The 17373-nt window shown below is 44.1% G+C and overlaps 1 protein-coding gene across 1 annotated transcript; it reads right to left on the bottom strand.

Annotated features, from left to right (window-relative positions):
- Nucleotides 1-15372: 15372 nt before the first annotated feature.
- Nucleotides 15373-17109, bottom strand: LOC140273944 (E3 SUMO-protein ligase ZBED1-like). Its single transcript, XM_072369602.1, has 3 exons — nucleotides 16352-17109; nucleotides 15944-16196; nucleotides 15373-15786 (listed from the first exon to the last, which is right to left on the bottom strand). The coding sequence occupies exons 1-3, from the start codon at nucleotides 16486-16488 to the stop codon at nucleotides 15373-15375; spliced, it is 804 nt and encodes a 267-aa protein (XP_072225703.1). The 5' UTR covers nucleotides 16489-17109.
- Between the last annotated feature and the right edge of the window lie 264 nt (nucleotides 17110-17373).

Genomic DNA, 17373 nt, shown 5'->3' with positions numbered 1-17373 from the left:
CCCGCTTTTGATCATACAATGTCGGGACATCGCTCCTTGTCTTACCAGCTTTTTACAAACTTTAGTCGAACATTCACACCTTCTTGCAGCTGAACACCTCCGCTCCCGCTTTTGATGATGTATAGTCGGGCTTTCGAGCGTTTTCTTACCCGGTTTTTACAAATTATGGTTGGACATTCAGACCTTGCAGCCAAACACCTCCGCTCTCTCTTTTGATCATACATTGTCGGGCATTCGCACCTTGTCTTACCCGCTTTTTACAAACTATAGTCAGACATTCACACCTTGCAGCTGAACCTCCGCTCCCTGTTTTGATCATGTATGGTCTGGCAATATTACCTTTTCTTCCCCCGTTTGTGAGTAATTATGGCTGGACATTCACACCTACTTGCAGTCAAACAGCTCTGCTCCCGCTTTTGATTATGTTTGGTTGGATATTCGAACCTTTTCTTAACTGCTTTTTACAAACCATGGTCGTACTTTCACACCTTCTTGTAGCCGAACAACTCCGCTCCCGCTATTGATTTTGTACAGTCGGGTATTTTAACCTTTTCTTACCCGCTTTTTACCAACTATGGTCGGACATTCACAACGTCTTACAGCGGAACACCTCCGCTCCCGCTTTTTATGGTGTATAGTCGGGCATTTGAACCTTTTCTTACCCGCTATTTACAAACTATGGTAGGACATTCAAACTTTCGTGTATCCGAAAACCTCCGCTCTCTCTTTTGATCATACATTGTCGGACATTCGCACCTTTTCTTACCGGCTTTTTACAAACCATGGTCGGACTGTCACACCTTCTTGTAGCCGAACACATCCGCTCCCGCTATTGATTGTGTACAGTCGGGTATATTAACCTTTTCTTACCCGCTTTTTACCAAGTATGGTTGGACATTCACACCTTCGTACAGCGGAACACCTCCGCTCCCTCTTTTGATGGTGTATGTTCGGGCATTCAAACCTTTTCTTACCCGCTTTTTCCAAACTATGGTCGGCTATTCACAGCTTCCTCTCCACCCACCATACTTGTATGGTGGGATATTCACACCCACTTGCATCCGAAGACCTCCGCCCCAAATTTTGTTGATATTTAGTCGGACATTCGCACCTTACCCGCTTTTGGCAAACTATGGCCTTCTTGCAGCCAAACAACTCTGATCTTGCTTTTGATGATGTAAGGTTGGGCATTCAGACCTTGCTTCACCTGCTTTTCACCAAATATAGTCGGACATTCACACCTTCTTGCAGCCGAACACTTCCGCTCCACCTTTTAGTGTTCTATCACACCTTTTTTTTCACCGCATTTTATACATTATGGTTGGAAATTTTCAACCACTCTCATCCGAAGACCTCTCCTCCCGCTTTTGTTAATATATTTGAACTTTAGTTTGACATTCAAACCTTCTTGTAGCTGAACCACCTCCGCTCCCTGTTTTGATCATATATGGTCTGGCTACTACCTTTTCTTACCCGTTTGTGAGTAATTATGGCTGGACATTCACACCTACTTGCAGTCGAACACAACCTCTCTCGCTTTTGATGATGTATGGACCGGCATTTTTACCTTTTCTAACACATTTTTCAGCAATTATGGTCGGAGATTCACACCTACTCACAGCCGAACAACTCCGCTCCCGCATTTGATGATGTATAGTCGGGCATTCTCACCCTTTCTCATCAGCTTTTTGCAAATTATGATCTGACATTCACACCTACTTGCAGTCGAACAGCTCTGCTCCCGCTTTTGATTATGTTTGGTTGGATATTCGAACCTTTTCTTAACTTCTTTTTACATATTTTGGTTGGACGTTCACACCTTCTTGTAGCCGAACACTTCCACTCCTGCTTTTGATGATGTATGGTTGGGCATTCACACCTTGCAGCTGAACACCTGTCTTACCCGCTTTTTACAAACTTTAGTCAGAAATTCACACCCTGCAGCTGAACCACCTCCACTCCCTGTTTTGATCATGTATGGTCTGGCAATACTACCTTTTCTTACCCATTTGTGAGTAATTATGGCTGGACATTCACACCTACTTGCAGCCGAACACCACCTCTCCGAGCTTTTGATGATGTATTGTCCGGCATTCTAGTCTTTTCTAACACATTTTTCAGCAATTATGGTCGGACATTCACACCTACTCACAGCCGAACACTTCCGCTCCCGCAATTGATTGTGTACAGTCGGGTATGTCAACCTTTTCTTACCTGCTTTTTACCAACTATGGTCGGACATTCACACCGTCTTACAGCGGAACCCCTCCGCTCCCTCTTTTGATCATACATTGTCGCGCATTCGCACCTTGTCTTACCCGCTTTTTATAAACTTTAGTCAGACATTCAGACCTTGCGGCTGAACCACCTCCGCTCCCTGTTTTGATCGTGTATGGTCTGGCAAAACTACCTTTTCTTACCCGTTTGTGAGTAATTATGGCTGGACATTCACACCTACTTGCAGCCGAACACCACCTCTCCCAGCTTTTGATGATGTATTGTCCGGCATTCTAGTCTTTTCTAACACATTTTTCAGCAATTATGGTCGGACATTCACACCTACTCACAGCCGAACACTTCCGCTCCCGCAATTGATTGTGTACAGTCGGGTATGTCAACCTTTTCTTACCTGCTTTTTACCAACTATGGTCGGACATTCACACCGTCTTACAGCGGAACCCCTCCGCTCCCTCTTTTGATCATACATTGTCGCGCATTCGCACCTTGTCTTACCCGCTTTTTATAAACTTTAGTCAGACATTCAGACCTTGCGGCTGAACCACCTCCGCTCCCTGTTTTGATCGTGTATGGTCTGGCAAAACTACCTTTTCTTACCCGTTTGTGAGTAATTATGGCTGGACATTCACACCTACTTGCAGCCGAACACCACCTCTCCCAGCTTTTGATGATGTATTGTCCGGCATTCTAGTCTTTTCTAACACATTTTTCAGCAATTATGGTCGGACATTCACACCTACTCACAGCCGAACAACTCCGCTCCCGCATTTGATGGTGTATAGTCGGGCATTCTCACCCTTTCTCATCAGCTTCTTGCAAATTATGATCTTACATTCACACCTACTTGCAGTCGAACAGCTCTGCTCCCGCTTTTGATTATGTTTGGTTGGATATTCGAACCTTTTCTTAACTGCTTTTTAAAAACTTTGGTCAGACGTTCACACCTTCTTGCAGCCGAAAACCTCCGCTCCCTCTTTTGATCATACATTGTCGGGCATTCGCACTTTGTCTTACCCGCTATTTACAAACTTTAGTCAGAAATTCACACCCTGCAGCTGAACAACCTCCACTCCCTGTTTTGATCATGTATGGTCTGGCGGGTAAGCGGGTCGGCTACTGACCTGGAGCCTTGGCGTAGTGAGAGCAATCGGTTGCCCGCCTCTTTACCACGAACAGGATGGTCGAAGACCCCTCTCATCTCCACCACGAACCGCCGGTAGGAGGAGCAGAGCTGGGGGTTGCCCTCCCACATAGCCAGCGCCCAAGAACCCAAGAACATTCCTCCGGCCCATAACCCTCCCAGTCAACCAAATACTGGAAACCCCTGCCTCGACGTCTGACATTCAGAATCCGATTAATTGAGTAAGCAGGATGGCCATCCACGACCAGGGGGGGGAGGAGGAGGTTCAGCTGGAGGACCAAGTGCACAAGAGGTGACTGGCTTTAAGAGGGACACATGAAACGTGGGGTGTACCTTAAGGGAGTCTGGGAGCTTAAGGCGCACAGCCGAGGGATTAATGATTCTGACCGCTGGAAAAGGACCAATGAAACGAGGGGACAGCTTACGGGATTCTACCTGCAAAGGCAGGTCCCTGGTGGATAACCACACCATCTGCCCAGGCTGATAATTAGGAGCGGGCGAACGCCTACACTCTGCGAACTCGTCGCAAGTGTTCCTGAACAGAAGGGACGGACACATCATCCTCCTGGGAAGGGAACAAAGGGGGTTGAAAACCATACATTACCATGAATGGCGACATACCAGTAGCAGATGTGGAGAGACTGTTATGAGCATACTCCACCCACGGTAGCTGAACACTCCAGGAGGATGGGTTACGTGCACACACACATCTTAAAGCGGCCTCCAGGTCTTGGTTGGCCCGTTCTGTCTGGCCGTTCGACTGAGGATGGTACCCAGACGATAGACTAACCCTCGCCCCCAATGCGCCACAGAACGCTCGCCAAACCTGGGAAAAAAACTGGGGTCCCCGATCAGAAACGATGTCCATGGGGATACCATGGTGACGAAAAACATGATGAACCAAGAGTTCAGCAGTCTCCAGAGCAGAAGGGAGCTTCGACAGTGGTACAAAATGCACAGCCTTAGAAAAACGATCGACAATAGTAAGGATGACAGAGTTACCTGCAGAAGGAGGTAGACCAGAGACAAAATCCTACGCGATGTGAGGGAATGGGGAGAGGGTTCAGCAAGCAAGCGGGCCGTTGGTGCGAGGCCTTCCCTCGGGCACAGACAGAGCACGCTGCCACAAACTGATTGGTGTCACAGACCAGCGTGGGCCACCAGGACCGCTGTCGAATAAGCTCAAGTGTGCGTGCCGCCCCAGGATGGCAGGCCAATCTGGAGGAGTGCCCCCACTGCAGCACCTGAGACCTAACGTTCTCGGGAACGAACAAAGAGTTAGGTGGTCCGATCTCTGGACGGGGACAACGGGAAAGGGCCCTCTTAACCTGCTGCTCAACCTCCCAATGGACCGCTCCCACAAAACAGCTTGGAGGGAGCACAGGCTCAGAGGGATCAGTCAATGGCTGTCTCTCTGTCTGACGGGAAAGGGCATCAGGCTTTAAATTATGGGAACCAGGTCTATAAGAGAGAGTAAAATTAAATCTGCCTAAAAAAGTGCCCATCTGGCCTGTCGAGAATTGAGACGTTTGGCTTGCTGAAGGTAGGCCAAGTTCTTATGGTCCGTCCAAACCACAAATGGAATTTCTGCTCCCTCCAGCCAGTGTCTCCACTCCTCTAATGCCAGAACGACTGCTAAAAGCTCCCGGTTACCCACATCACAGTTGCGCTCAGCTGGAGACAGCCGGCGAGAAAAATAAGCACACGGATGCAACTTCTGTTGTGAGATCTGCGAAAGCACTGCTCCCACACCACTGTCAGAGGCATCCACCTCCACTACGAACTGCTTAGAGGTATCAGGGTGGATGAGAACAGGCGCAGAGGAAAACAGCTCTTTAAGTCTTGAGAATGCCTGGGCAGCTTCAGAGGTCCAGGTAAAAGGGCTGGAGGTGGAGGTAAGTTGGGTGAGTGGAGCAGCCACCTTACTAAAATTCCTAATAAAGCGCCGGTAAAAATTAGCAAAATCAAGGAAACGCTGAAGTTGCTTGCGGTTCTCAGGTACTGGCCACTCAACCACCGCCCTTACCTTGGCTGGATCACAGCGAATCTGACCTCTTTCAATGACAAAGCCCAAAAAAGAGACTGACTGGACATGAAACTCGCATTTCTCAGCCTTGACAAATAATCTTTTCTCAAGCAATCTTTGGAGAACTAATCTGACATGCTTGCTATGTTCCTCCAGTGTGCTAGAAAAAACTAAAATGTTGTCCAGATAAACAAAAACAAAACGGTTGAGCATGTCACGGAGTACATCATTAACTAAGGATTGAAAAACTGCCGGTGCATTAGTTAACCCAAAAGGCATGGCCAAGTACTCAAAATGGATCAAGAGGTGTGTTGAACGCCGTTTTCCACTCATCCCCCTCACGAATACGGACAAGATGGTATGCATTCCGAAGATCTAGTTTGAAGAAGACAGTGGCTTGATGAAGGGAGTGAAAAGCTGAATCCAATAGTGGCAGGGGATATTTATTCTTGACAGTGATAGCGTTCAGACCACGATAGTCAATGCAGGGGCGCAAGGTCTTGTCTTTCTTAGACACAAAAAAACCCCCAGCACCTACAGGGGAGGAAGAGGGGTGAATGATACCTGCTGCCAATGACTCCTTTATGTACCTCTCCATAGTCTCTCTCTCGGGACGGGAGAGGTTGTAAAGGCGGCTGGAGGGGAGAGGGGACCCAGGCAGTAAGTCTATGTGGCAGTCATAGGGACGGTGTGGTGGGAGAGAGAGAGCTTGATGTTTGCTAAATACCTCAGCCAAGTTATGATAACAAGGAGGAACCCCAGAAAGATCAGGAGAGACGGGAGGAACTATGGCAGGAGGACTCAAGGCTGGAACAGCAGATCTAAGACAATTATTGTGGCATGCTACACTCCAGCTAAATATTGTGCTCTGTGTCCAGTCAATGTTGGGATTGTGCAGTCTAAGCCAGGGGAGACCTAAAACCACAGGAGTATGAGGAGCAGGCATAATAAAAAAACTGATAAGCTCATGGTGGTTACCAGAGATAAGTAGAGATAAAGGTACAGTCTGGTGAGAAATTACAGACAACAACATACCGTCTAGAGCATTTACCTTACGAGGTGCTGTAAGTGACACAACAGGAATATTATGTAGTTTAACAAAATCTGCGGCAATAAAATTCTCATCTGCCCCAGAATCCACAAACGGGTTTATAGCCACCTCCTTAGAGTCACAAAACAAAACGGCAGACAACTGAGTACGTGTGGAAGGGAAAAAACCTGAATCTTGGCTCACCTGGATCCCCCCCTCCTCAGGTGAGCCCAGGCTTTTGGCAGATTGGGGCAGTTCTCTCGAACGTGGCCGGGTTGGCCGCAATAAAAACACAGCCTCGCCTGAAGTCTTCGTTGACGCTCAGTCGGAGTCTATCTGGCTCGTCCAAGCTGCATGGGTTCAGGAGGGGGCAGGACAACAGAAGTGTGAGCACCTGCTGGAGTGGACACCTCCACCTGTTGGCCAGAGGCAGAACCAAACAACGGGGTACAGGCGGAAGCGATGCAGCTCTGGTCACGCTCTCGGCGTCTCTCTCGCACTGGCAAGGAGAAATGCTTTCAGTCCCGTGGGGTTTGGTTTTCCGGGCACAAACTGTCGTACAGGACACCGGCCTGTGAATGGAATTATCTGCTCATCTACAAATACCTTCCCTGGCCTAGGCAGATTAAACAGAAACTCTGTTTAAGAGAGGTCTCACCTTCCAGAGGGAATCACGCTTCTTCTCCTCATCAGAGATGTCAAGATCATTTGTGACTTTGATGGACTGCCTGATCTTGAAGAATCTGTCTCGACTCATTGCATCAGCTATAACTGGGACCCTTGTCTTCGCCGCTCAGTACATCCGGATCCTAGGGTATCCGAGTCATGCCATGTACATAGACATGCCAAAGAAGGTTTTCAGCTCCTCTGGTGTGGTTTTTAGACTTCCTCCAGTGATCAACACCTCCGGATTTTTTGTTCGTTCTGACATTTCTTTAAAAACTTGGTCATCGATGTGCTGTTGGAAGTAGTCAGAGGGCTTCCAGTTCTGATGGATGTGTCCAGTGTTGTCATTAGAATTGCTGTCTTCCACAATAGGGTTGAAACTTAAGTGATAAAGAAAGGAGAGGTATAAGTTCAATGTGTGTTAGAACAAGAGTGTGAACTAAAACTGCTCTCATTTCCATTGCTATACAGTGTAATAAACATCAAAACCAGAGCTTACACATTGCTACTGATCCATAACACACGATGGGTGTTTCTCGGCTCAGGCTCAGGCTCCTCAACAGCTGCAGTATCCTCCTCTGAACTTTCATCTTCCTCCTCTCTCTGGGCCTCATCCATCTCATCAAATCTGAATCTCCATCCACAACTCATAGCAAAATCCTCTCTGCCTCACTTAGCCCTCTGCTCCCTGATGTATTAAAAATGGGAGTCCTGATGTCCACTACAAAGGACATTACATAGAGGTTGTGTTTTTAAAGGGTTAAAAATACTGTGTCTTCATAAAAATGTTACTAAATTGAAGTAAAGACTTTGATATTAAAGAAAAAATAGATTTTTAACAATAGAAACATGATATCTGCAAAACATTGTCGACTAACCTCTCTTGTTGCTGTAAAACACGGACGTTGAAATTCCCGCCATTTTCAAAAGATCCCAACAACTGGGGCATCAAAACAGAGCCCAGGATGTCCTCTGAGAGGGACAGTAGGACTCAGATAGATTTTATAAGTTATGCCTGACTCATGTTCTGCACAGAGGACAATAATTAACTGCCGGGTCTTGGAAGGTTTATGATTTTTAGACACAATTATTACACTGTCCATAGAGTCTCTGTGGCGCAATCGGCCAGCGCATTCAGCTGTTGACCGAAAGTTTGGTGGTTCGAGCCCACCCAGGGAAGAGTGTGTTTACCAACAGATCGTTGGTAACTCAGACATACTGCTGCCATGTCTTCAGAACATGGTGTGCATATATATCTCTTTCTTCGGGCTTTGGCCCCGTCCTTTACAACCAAGTTGGAAACTTTCTCTATCGACTATTCTGCAACCAGTTCTATGTTTGGTAGCAAATCGAAAGCCGCCGGGGTAACGTGTCCCACTGTACCCACAACCTATCAGGCTCTGTGGTTAGAGTGGGTCCTCCAATAACTTCCATTCCTACTCTCGCCACTCCGTACCACCCATAATCCCCGGGCGCTGGAAGTGGCTGCCCCATCTCTCCAGTGTATGGCATCTGTCTCCATGAGTGTGTCACCCCGTGCATGTGTGTGTTCAACAGGTGTCAACCTGGATGAGTCATATGCGGAGAGTCATTTCGTGTGACTACATGACAATAAAGTAATCTTAATAAAGTCATCTTAGTTACTTACATTGATTCTTTATCATTCAAATGGTCATTAGTATTCCATGAGACTGTGTATATTACAGTGGTCTTTTAAAGTGAAAGAAAGTTGACCTGTTTTGACAGTAATTAAAACCAGATTTATTCTGCGGGAAGCTCCCTGGGGTTGTAATTGCAAGACAGTTTCTCCTGAAATGCCTCAAGTCAAGATGAAGCACAGGTCTGCTACTCAGGCTTTGTGGACTCTTCTTTTATAACGAACCCTTACACAGAAAAATGTGAAAATGTGGTTAAAACATTTTTGAGATGCTTCATTATATTTTCACCAACAACTCCTTATCATCTGAGACTTTTAACTGTGATGTCTCTGGTGCTCGGGCAGGAATCTCTACACTGGCACAAGGTCTCCATCTTCTGGAGAGAGTGCTGCAGGAGTGGTGACAGTAGAGCTCAGATGAGGTTTCTCTGGAGAATCATGCTGCTCTGCAGCAATCTTAGGAATTTTCTGAAGTAATGCATGAATTATGGACCTCTATTAATCATTCAGTCACCAAGAGGTTAATTATGTGTATGTAACTTGAATCTTTATGGAAGTAAAAATTCTGCTCAGCAGCACCTCTCCTCTGGTGAAAAGTAAACGTGCCAAGAAAACATAAACTTTAGCACATTTGACTGTACTTGACAGTGACAATTGGGGAAACCGGGAATGTTCACTCTGACTTTAAATGTTTGCTGAACAATGAGGGATTCCGTGCAGGAGCTCAGTGGTCCTGATCTGCATTATTGATACAAAGAGCAGTGAGACAATGGCAGGTTCATACAGAATAAAGACACATTTAGATCCAAACACAGTCTGTAAACATCCCTTCATGCTGTCTGCCTTGATAGAGAGTTTGGACCCAAAATACTACAAACTATCATGTCTGACCTGCCAAATGACACATTATCTTAGAAATCTAATGCTGCTGAAAAGTACAGTACCTATGCAAGACGGGTGATAATGACAAAATGACTCACACATTAGTAGGATATATTCGCTCATAATCAAAGGCGCAAAGGAAAAAGTTTGTCCTTAGCGTTCAGTGTTCAGATGGGCCTGAGCCGTCTCTTCTTTCTGAGACGGCTCATGTCTGTAGAGATATGATATGCATGTTTGATCACTCCAATGCACTGTTCAATGCTGTTGTCTGCTGGGGGAGTTGCACTTAAGACAAAACTGTAGGTGCCTGGACAAACTGGTGAAAAAGGCTTGTTCTGTGGTAGGCAGAAGGCTAGATCCTCTCGGTGCTGTGTTGGGGCAAAGGATGAGGAGGAAATCGTATTCTTTTTTTGAGAACAATAAACATCCTCTCCACAGCATCCTGGCAGGACAGAGGAGCAGCTGCAGTGAGAGGCTCATCTCACTGAGCTGCAGGACTGAGAGGTTCAGGAGGTCCTTTTTCCCCACAGCCATAAGGCTTTTTAACAGCGACTGCTGACATGTTCTTCTCAAATTGATTTAATTTGTCATTGATTACCTGAGCCATCCCTAACTATAAGCTTTATCAAAAAGGAAAGTTTTAAGCCTAATCTTAAAAGTGGAAAGGGTGTCTGCTTCAGTTTGAATGTGGAAAAAGGTTTATTTTGGAAACATTTTAAAAACTGACATTATTCTGTCTTGGAAAACACTGCTAGTGGGAAACATTACACTGGTTGCTGAAAAACTGGCAGAAGTGGACCTTCTGTGACATGAAGTATTCAGCTGAAGTCGTCAAGTGATTAACAGAGAACAAAAATCAACATTCTGCAATCCGGACTTCAATTCCATTCAGAATCTGTGGTTGGAATCACAGACCAGAAGAGAGACAGATCATTACAGAATGAGGTCCAATTTTCCAGTGGAGAAATTAAGAAAGCAGTCGTGAGTACCATAACATACAATGAATGCATTAAATTTGACCTGGACAATAATATTTTGAGATTTCACAGAAAAACGTTTAAAAATGTATAATCATAAAACTGAACAAGAGAGCAAAACAACACACAAGATGGTGACTGAGAACGGAACGCCATTGCCCTTTTTTAGTCTTCCTGTTTTTTAGTCTTCACTAAATTGTGATGTCATCACTGATGACATCACAATCTCTCTTCTGGTCTTCTGGTCATCACTGATGATGACATCACAATTGATATCACCACTGATGTTGTTTGACATCACAAATGTTATATAGGCCAGACATTTTCACTCCTTTTTCACAGTTCGTCAGGAGTTTATCTGAAGAAACACGTCCAGTTTTCGAAGCAAATTTGAAAGTCACAGCAAACGGTTTTCACATCATCTAAAAAATCAACACTTAATTACTATCTTAAATATTAATTTTGACAAACTCTTAAAAACAACACTTAGTTACTATCTTAAATAGTAATTTTGACAAGCTCTTAAAAACAACAAGCAAAATGAGTCAAACCAAGATATCATCTGCTCCACTTCAGTGGTGTGACATAGTAGAGGACGATTTACCTGAGGATTTCTACACATATACCATTACTTTTGGCGATAATGAAAGTTATGAGGAACCCACCAACAAGTCAGAAAATGACCTGTCTCCTCAAAAAGTAAATGACGAAGAGGAAAAAGAACCATCCCAGGTCTCTGCTGCAGCTGTGACTCCTCATTCCGAGGACGTCCAGCTGGTGCAGGATCATCCCCAGGCCTCCAAAGTACGTCGCGTCACGTGGAAGTTTCCAAATTCAGAAACCAACAAACAAGCCCAGGCCTCCAACAAATATAACATTACTTTTGGCAGTAACGAAAGTTATAAGGAACCCACCAACAGGCAAGAAATTTTAACATCAAGCCTAGAAAATGACCTGTTTGAAAAAGAACAATCTCAGGCGTCCTACAAATATAACATTACTTTTGGCAGTAATGAAAATTTGGAGGAACCCACCAACAGATCAGCAATGTTGGACGTGTTGGAAAAGGAGTAATCCCAGGTCTCTACTGTGACTGTGACTCCTCATTCCGAGGACGTCCAGCTTGTGCAGGATAATCCCCATGCCTCCAAAGTACGTCGCGTCACGTGGAAGTTTCCAATTTCACAAACCGAGGAGATTCCCTCTAATGCCTCTGCTGCCGACGAAGATTATGGATCAGAAAAATTACAGGAATCTTACCAACATAATAAGGACAAGATCAACTATTTATACCATCGGATGGATATTGTCAGGACTAAGCTACTGAAAAAGAATTTCTTTCTTACACGAGAAAAAGACAGAAGAGTCGCAGCAGAGAATAGCTGCTCCATTTCTGAGGAAAAACTGAAGGACCTGGAAAACTGTTTGACGTGTGAGCGTCATCTCCGTGAAAAGTGTGAGCAGGAGCTCAAGGAATGCAATGACGTAATTGCAGAATTGATTGAAACACTGAAACCACCAGTATCTGAAACTGAATATCAGTCAGTTGTAAAAGAGGTAGAGAGCTTGAAAGAACAACTCAAAGAAAAGACTGCCTCCAATATTGATCTTGCCTCCAAACTAAAGGCACAGGAGGAGGAAACAAAGACACAGGAAAAGAAGGTGGCAGAACTTATGAAGGCTGTATTTCTATCCGTCATCATCAAGCCAGAAGAAAAAACAGAGCTGTACATCCTCCCAGAACTCCATTTAGATCAGATATGTCTTCGACCAAAGAACATAATTGTAGAAGAGCTGGCTTCACAAGTGGAAGTATCGAATCCAGAAGTGGATGGAGTCAACAAAACAGGACCACAAGCGATCTCTGAGCAACCAAAAGAGAACGTTACATAAAAGAAGCGTCGGCGCAAGAACAAAAAGATGCCAGAAACCATTGTAAAGAACCAGCCTGAAGTCATGCAGGAACCTCAAGACACGGAGGACATTTCATCACCTTTCGTCGTCCAGGAACCAGAGAAGATTTTCGAAACCGTGGAAGAAAAGGAAATAGAAAGGGCTTCTGAAGACTCACAGGAAGTGATTCCATCAGATTTGGCTCATCAGGCTGGAGTGCCACAACAAGACGTGGTCCCAGAGCTGGTGAGTGACATCGAAATGGAATTAGTCCCACAACCAAAAGATGTCTCAGAGCCACCAAAGGAGAAAGTTTCCTCTAAAAAGCGTCGGCGCAAAAGCAAAAAGACGGAGTAGACCATTATAAAGAATGACCAGCCTGAAGTCATGCAGGGACCTCAAGACACGGAGGAAATTTCATCACTGATCGTTGTCCAGGAACCACTTCCAAAGCAAAATCAAGAAAGAACTTTCATTGTCATCGAAATGGAACCAGCCTCTAAACAGTCAGAGGACTCTCCAACATCAAACCCCTTACATGCCACAGAAGACTTGTCTCTTCAACTTGCAGTACCAGAACAAGCAGTGGACAAGTTTAACCCCTCAGAAGAAAGACCAGAGCTGCCTTCAATGTGGAGGCGCTTCAAAAAATATATGACGCCTAAACATCGTAGACAATACAAAGACAACAACATCAAGAGAGAAAGTAGCAGCAGCGTTTAGTTTCGCTCACAAGACTAGTCAACCAATGAAATCTCTATACATCCTGTTACAGTAACATCAATAAAAATACTTCAAATGTATCTATCTTTTGTACGGCTCTATCTTTTCATCCTGAACAACTGCACTGACTGAAAGTATCAGTGCATTGTTCTCACATCTGTTAAGAGCATTATTGTGTCATTCAAATAAGAATATGAATAAGATCCTTCACAAATTATTATTACATTGATTTATGTGATTAAATAAAATAAAACGTGAAAAAAAAAAATAATTACGCACTTGTTTGGATTCTTTTATCAAAATAAGAAACAGTTTTGCTTGTCAATTAAAAGGTCATTTTCTTCAAAAATTATTCTTCCAAAGACAAAGAAGGTATTTTTAATATTGTTGAGGGTTTGATATCCCCTTTTATTGTACATATTTATGCACTGTGCTTACATAGAGTTGATACACTCCTTTTTGAAAGGAACAAGCATTGACCGCACAGTGTGAAGGGTTAGAACACTACATGCTTACAGGGGGAGTCAAAACAGGTCAAAATATTTGAACCATGAATAGATTTTACTGTTGTTATAAGCTGAGTTTCCCTGTTTAGTGTCACGGCAGCTGGAATGTACATCAGCATATGAATTAGTGTCTAACAGGAGGACTCCACTCTGGACGCAGCAGAGGACATCTTGAGAAAGTGGAGCCAAAGAGAGTAAAAACACCAAGCTGCTTAAAGCTGCTTGATCTGACTGCCCAGGTGTTTTTTGTGTGTTTGACCCATCAAACACACCTCCATCCTCTTACACATGAGGAAACTCTGGTGCTCTGCTGCATTTCTCAATAGAAATTAAATATATGTATACATGTGATTTTGTTTAAAAAGTTAGATAACGTATGTGTGGAACACTTTAACTGCAGGAGTATTTGTTGGAATGAAACGATGCAAAAAGTTCAATAAACTTTTAGTAAATTGTTGCTCGTGTTCTTTAGCCTCATCAGAGCCATGTTTCCTCTTGCCTGGGGAAAGATTAAAGATCTTGGACTTTCTATATAAAGACAGTGGAACAAAGAGTAGATTTTATTCACCAATCTGACAACATCATTTACAACAAAAAGTACTCTTCAACAGAACAGAAATATTCAGGAAACACTGATCAGCATCAACACCTGAACTCATTCAGCAGTGTGGTGAAAACAGAAAAATACTGAAACTTCTCTGTTTAAAGGAGAAACTTTCAGCTGTGGGGCAAGATTTCCCTGCAGGCTCCTGATTTTCTCTTTGTTCGCTCAGTCTGTTGTTTTCTGTCCTCACTTTAGTCAACACAGTCCGACAGTAAAAAGCTCATTCTCTCTCTTTATCTGGTGTTTACATCACTGTGTCGACAGCACAGTTACACATGTATGCTGTTAAGTCAACATTCACTTTTTATGCTGTTTCACATGTTCTGCTTTGAACATAAAATCTGACATCATGGAGCTTTTATCATTAGCATCAAATATTTAAAAGAACGTTGTTGGACATAAAAAAACTAGTGCTGTCAAGAGATTAAAAAAAATTTGAGATGAATTAATTATGATCTGTAATTAATTGATCTAATTAATCTATTTTAATCTCACCTAATAGAAATGCTGAAAAAAGCCTTCAACTTGAGGTATTTCCATTTAAAATCATTACATTATTGCAGCAAATCAAAAGAGTGATAAATAACAAAAAAGCAGCTTTATGAAGTAATTTATTGTTTTTAACAGATTTGAACAGATGCTGTACGAGCCATTTACATTCCACTGTATTTGAGACTAGTCCCAAGCACTGCCTGCAACCTTTAGTTTCAAGCTTTTTTCAATCTCCAAATAATTAGAAAATAAAAATAAAATAAAACATCAAATCCATATAAAGTGCTGTAAGTTAACACATCAAAAAAACAGTAACAACACTTTTTAGATCAATAGAAGTACTGGACACTGAACTTGTTGCTTTTCCTCTGCTTCAGATAATATAAAATAAATAAAACAGAACCAGCAATCACAGTGCTGTTAGCACATCAAAAATAACATTGTTCATCATCACAAAATAAAGTGCTGAAATAACATCAAGCAATCACTTCTAATTGGGGTACAGATGACATGGCAGCTATGCTGACCTCATGCTTCTTATTTCTTCTTCTTCAGCCAGTCGCTGAGACAGACCAGCTTGGTCACATTTTCTGGGAGCAAGGCTGCCCTTTTCTTTTGTACTATGTGGCCTGCGAGACTAAACAGTCTCTCACAAGGTACGGAGGTTGCCGGGGAGGCCAGGTACTTGCGTGCCACGACTGACAGCTTTTCATAGGCTCCTGAGTGAGCATACCACCACTGCAGGGGACAGTCATCAATACTGATGCTGGGCTCTGCTCTGTAGCGTTGCAGCTCTCCGGACTCCATTCCATCTTCTTCTGAGTCAGACCCCAGCAGAAGAGCGCTTCTCCTCTTCTTCTGAGCTGGTTGATCATCCTCTGTGGAGGGCTGGAGAGTAGCTGCTCTTCTAGGCTCTGCTGCTTGGAGCATGTTTTCCAGACTGGTCCACACCTGAATGAATGAATGAATACATAGATGGACAGGTAGATTTATTTTATTTTGTGCAGCACTTTGTGTTGCATTTCCTATATGTAAAAAGTGCTATATAAATAAAGCTTGATTTGATAAAATTGGACTCAATAGTCCAGCTTATCCTTATAGTCTTTACTTGTTCCCTCTTTTCTCTTGGAAGACATTTCAAATCCTTGAAACGTGGATCCAGTGCTGTGGCCACCTTGAACCACGTCTCATTGACTACAGCTTGCCGTGCTTCCAGGTCCCTCTGGAAGGCATTCTTGAACTTCACCACATAGGCTGGATCATCATCAGTGATGTCCATGACACGGTCCAGATGGCGAAAAGCAGGCAGCACTACAGAGCAAGAGACGTAGGCCTCACCACCCAGCAGCTCAGTCACATACCTGTAGAGGTGGATAAGTTTGAAAAATAAACATCGCTGGACATTTAAATTTCCAATTTAATTGCCCCGAGAAGTACTACCTAATTTTCATTCATTTTTGGATGACACATGTGTAGTTTATTTCATTAAAATGGACAGGTGTTTATTTGGGCTTACCTGCATGGTTCAAGCAGGACCTCCAGCCTCTGCAGTTTCCCCCACTCAGCTTCGGTTAGCATGACCCATCTGTGGTTGTTCTGTTGGTCCAACGTAGCCTGGACAGCCTCTCGGTTGCATAGGAGGCGTGAGACCATTGCGAGTGTCGAATTCCACCTGGTTGGTACATCTTGTATAAGTTGCTCGCTTTTTTTTTCCAAGTGCAACTTGTTGCTGGTTAAGTTCTGTGGTACTTGCAGGGCTTTGTTTGAAATGGCCAACAATCTTGCGGCACTTTGCTAGTACACCAGCAAACCCACTGCCATCGAGGCAGACTGTGATGGTCCTCTGGAGAATGTGAGCATTGCAGGCGATGTGCTCATATGGAAGGGCTCTCATAGCAGCCAGCATGTTTGCTGCGCTATCTGTATCGATGGTGGATATCTTATTTTCAATTCCCCAGTCATTTGCCACATTGAGGAACTGTTCGGCGCATTTATCAGCAAAGTGCCTGGTTTCTGTTTTCATGACGGTCAGCGCAAACGAGTTGAGGTTCCACTCACCATCAATAAAGTGTCCGGTCACCCCCAAATAGCTGTGGTTGCCAGCTGAGGTCCAGTGATCTCCGGTTATAGCAACAAAGTTGGGCGAATCCTCCACCAAAATCTCAAGTTTGTTTTTCTTTTCGCCGTCGTACATCTTGCTGATTTTGGTCGTCACTGTAGTCCTGCACGGTGGCTTGTATGATGGGTCATTGGACGCAGTTTGCGACACCTCTGTTAACCCCTCGTCTTCCACTATGTTTATCGGCCTGCAGTTCATCGCTATCCACTTGGCAAGAACATTCGTCAGCCTGTCGGTCGCAGACTTGCTCATACGCGGGATGTTCTCCTCGAGTTTAGTTTGGCGAAGAGCTTTGCTATAGATCGCTAAATTGCTAACGTTAGCTGTGGCTGCACTCGCGACTGGGTGCTTTGCGTTGATGTGGTAGGCTAAACTTGAGCTACTTCGGTGGTAAGCAAACTCCTTCTTACAAAGAATGC

Source organism: Leuresthes tenuis, unplaced genomic scaffold (genome assembly GCF_036924035.1).
Source record: "Leuresthes tenuis unplaced genomic scaffold, fLeuTen1.0.hap1 SCAF_17, whole genome shotgun sequence".
NCBI classification, from domain to species: domain Eukaryota; kingdom Metazoa; phylum Chordata; class Actinopteri; order Atheriniformes; family Atherinopsidae; genus Leuresthes; species Leuresthes tenuis.
Note: the sequence above shows the minus strand (reverse complement) of the source record. Positions and strands in the feature narration are given on the sequence as shown.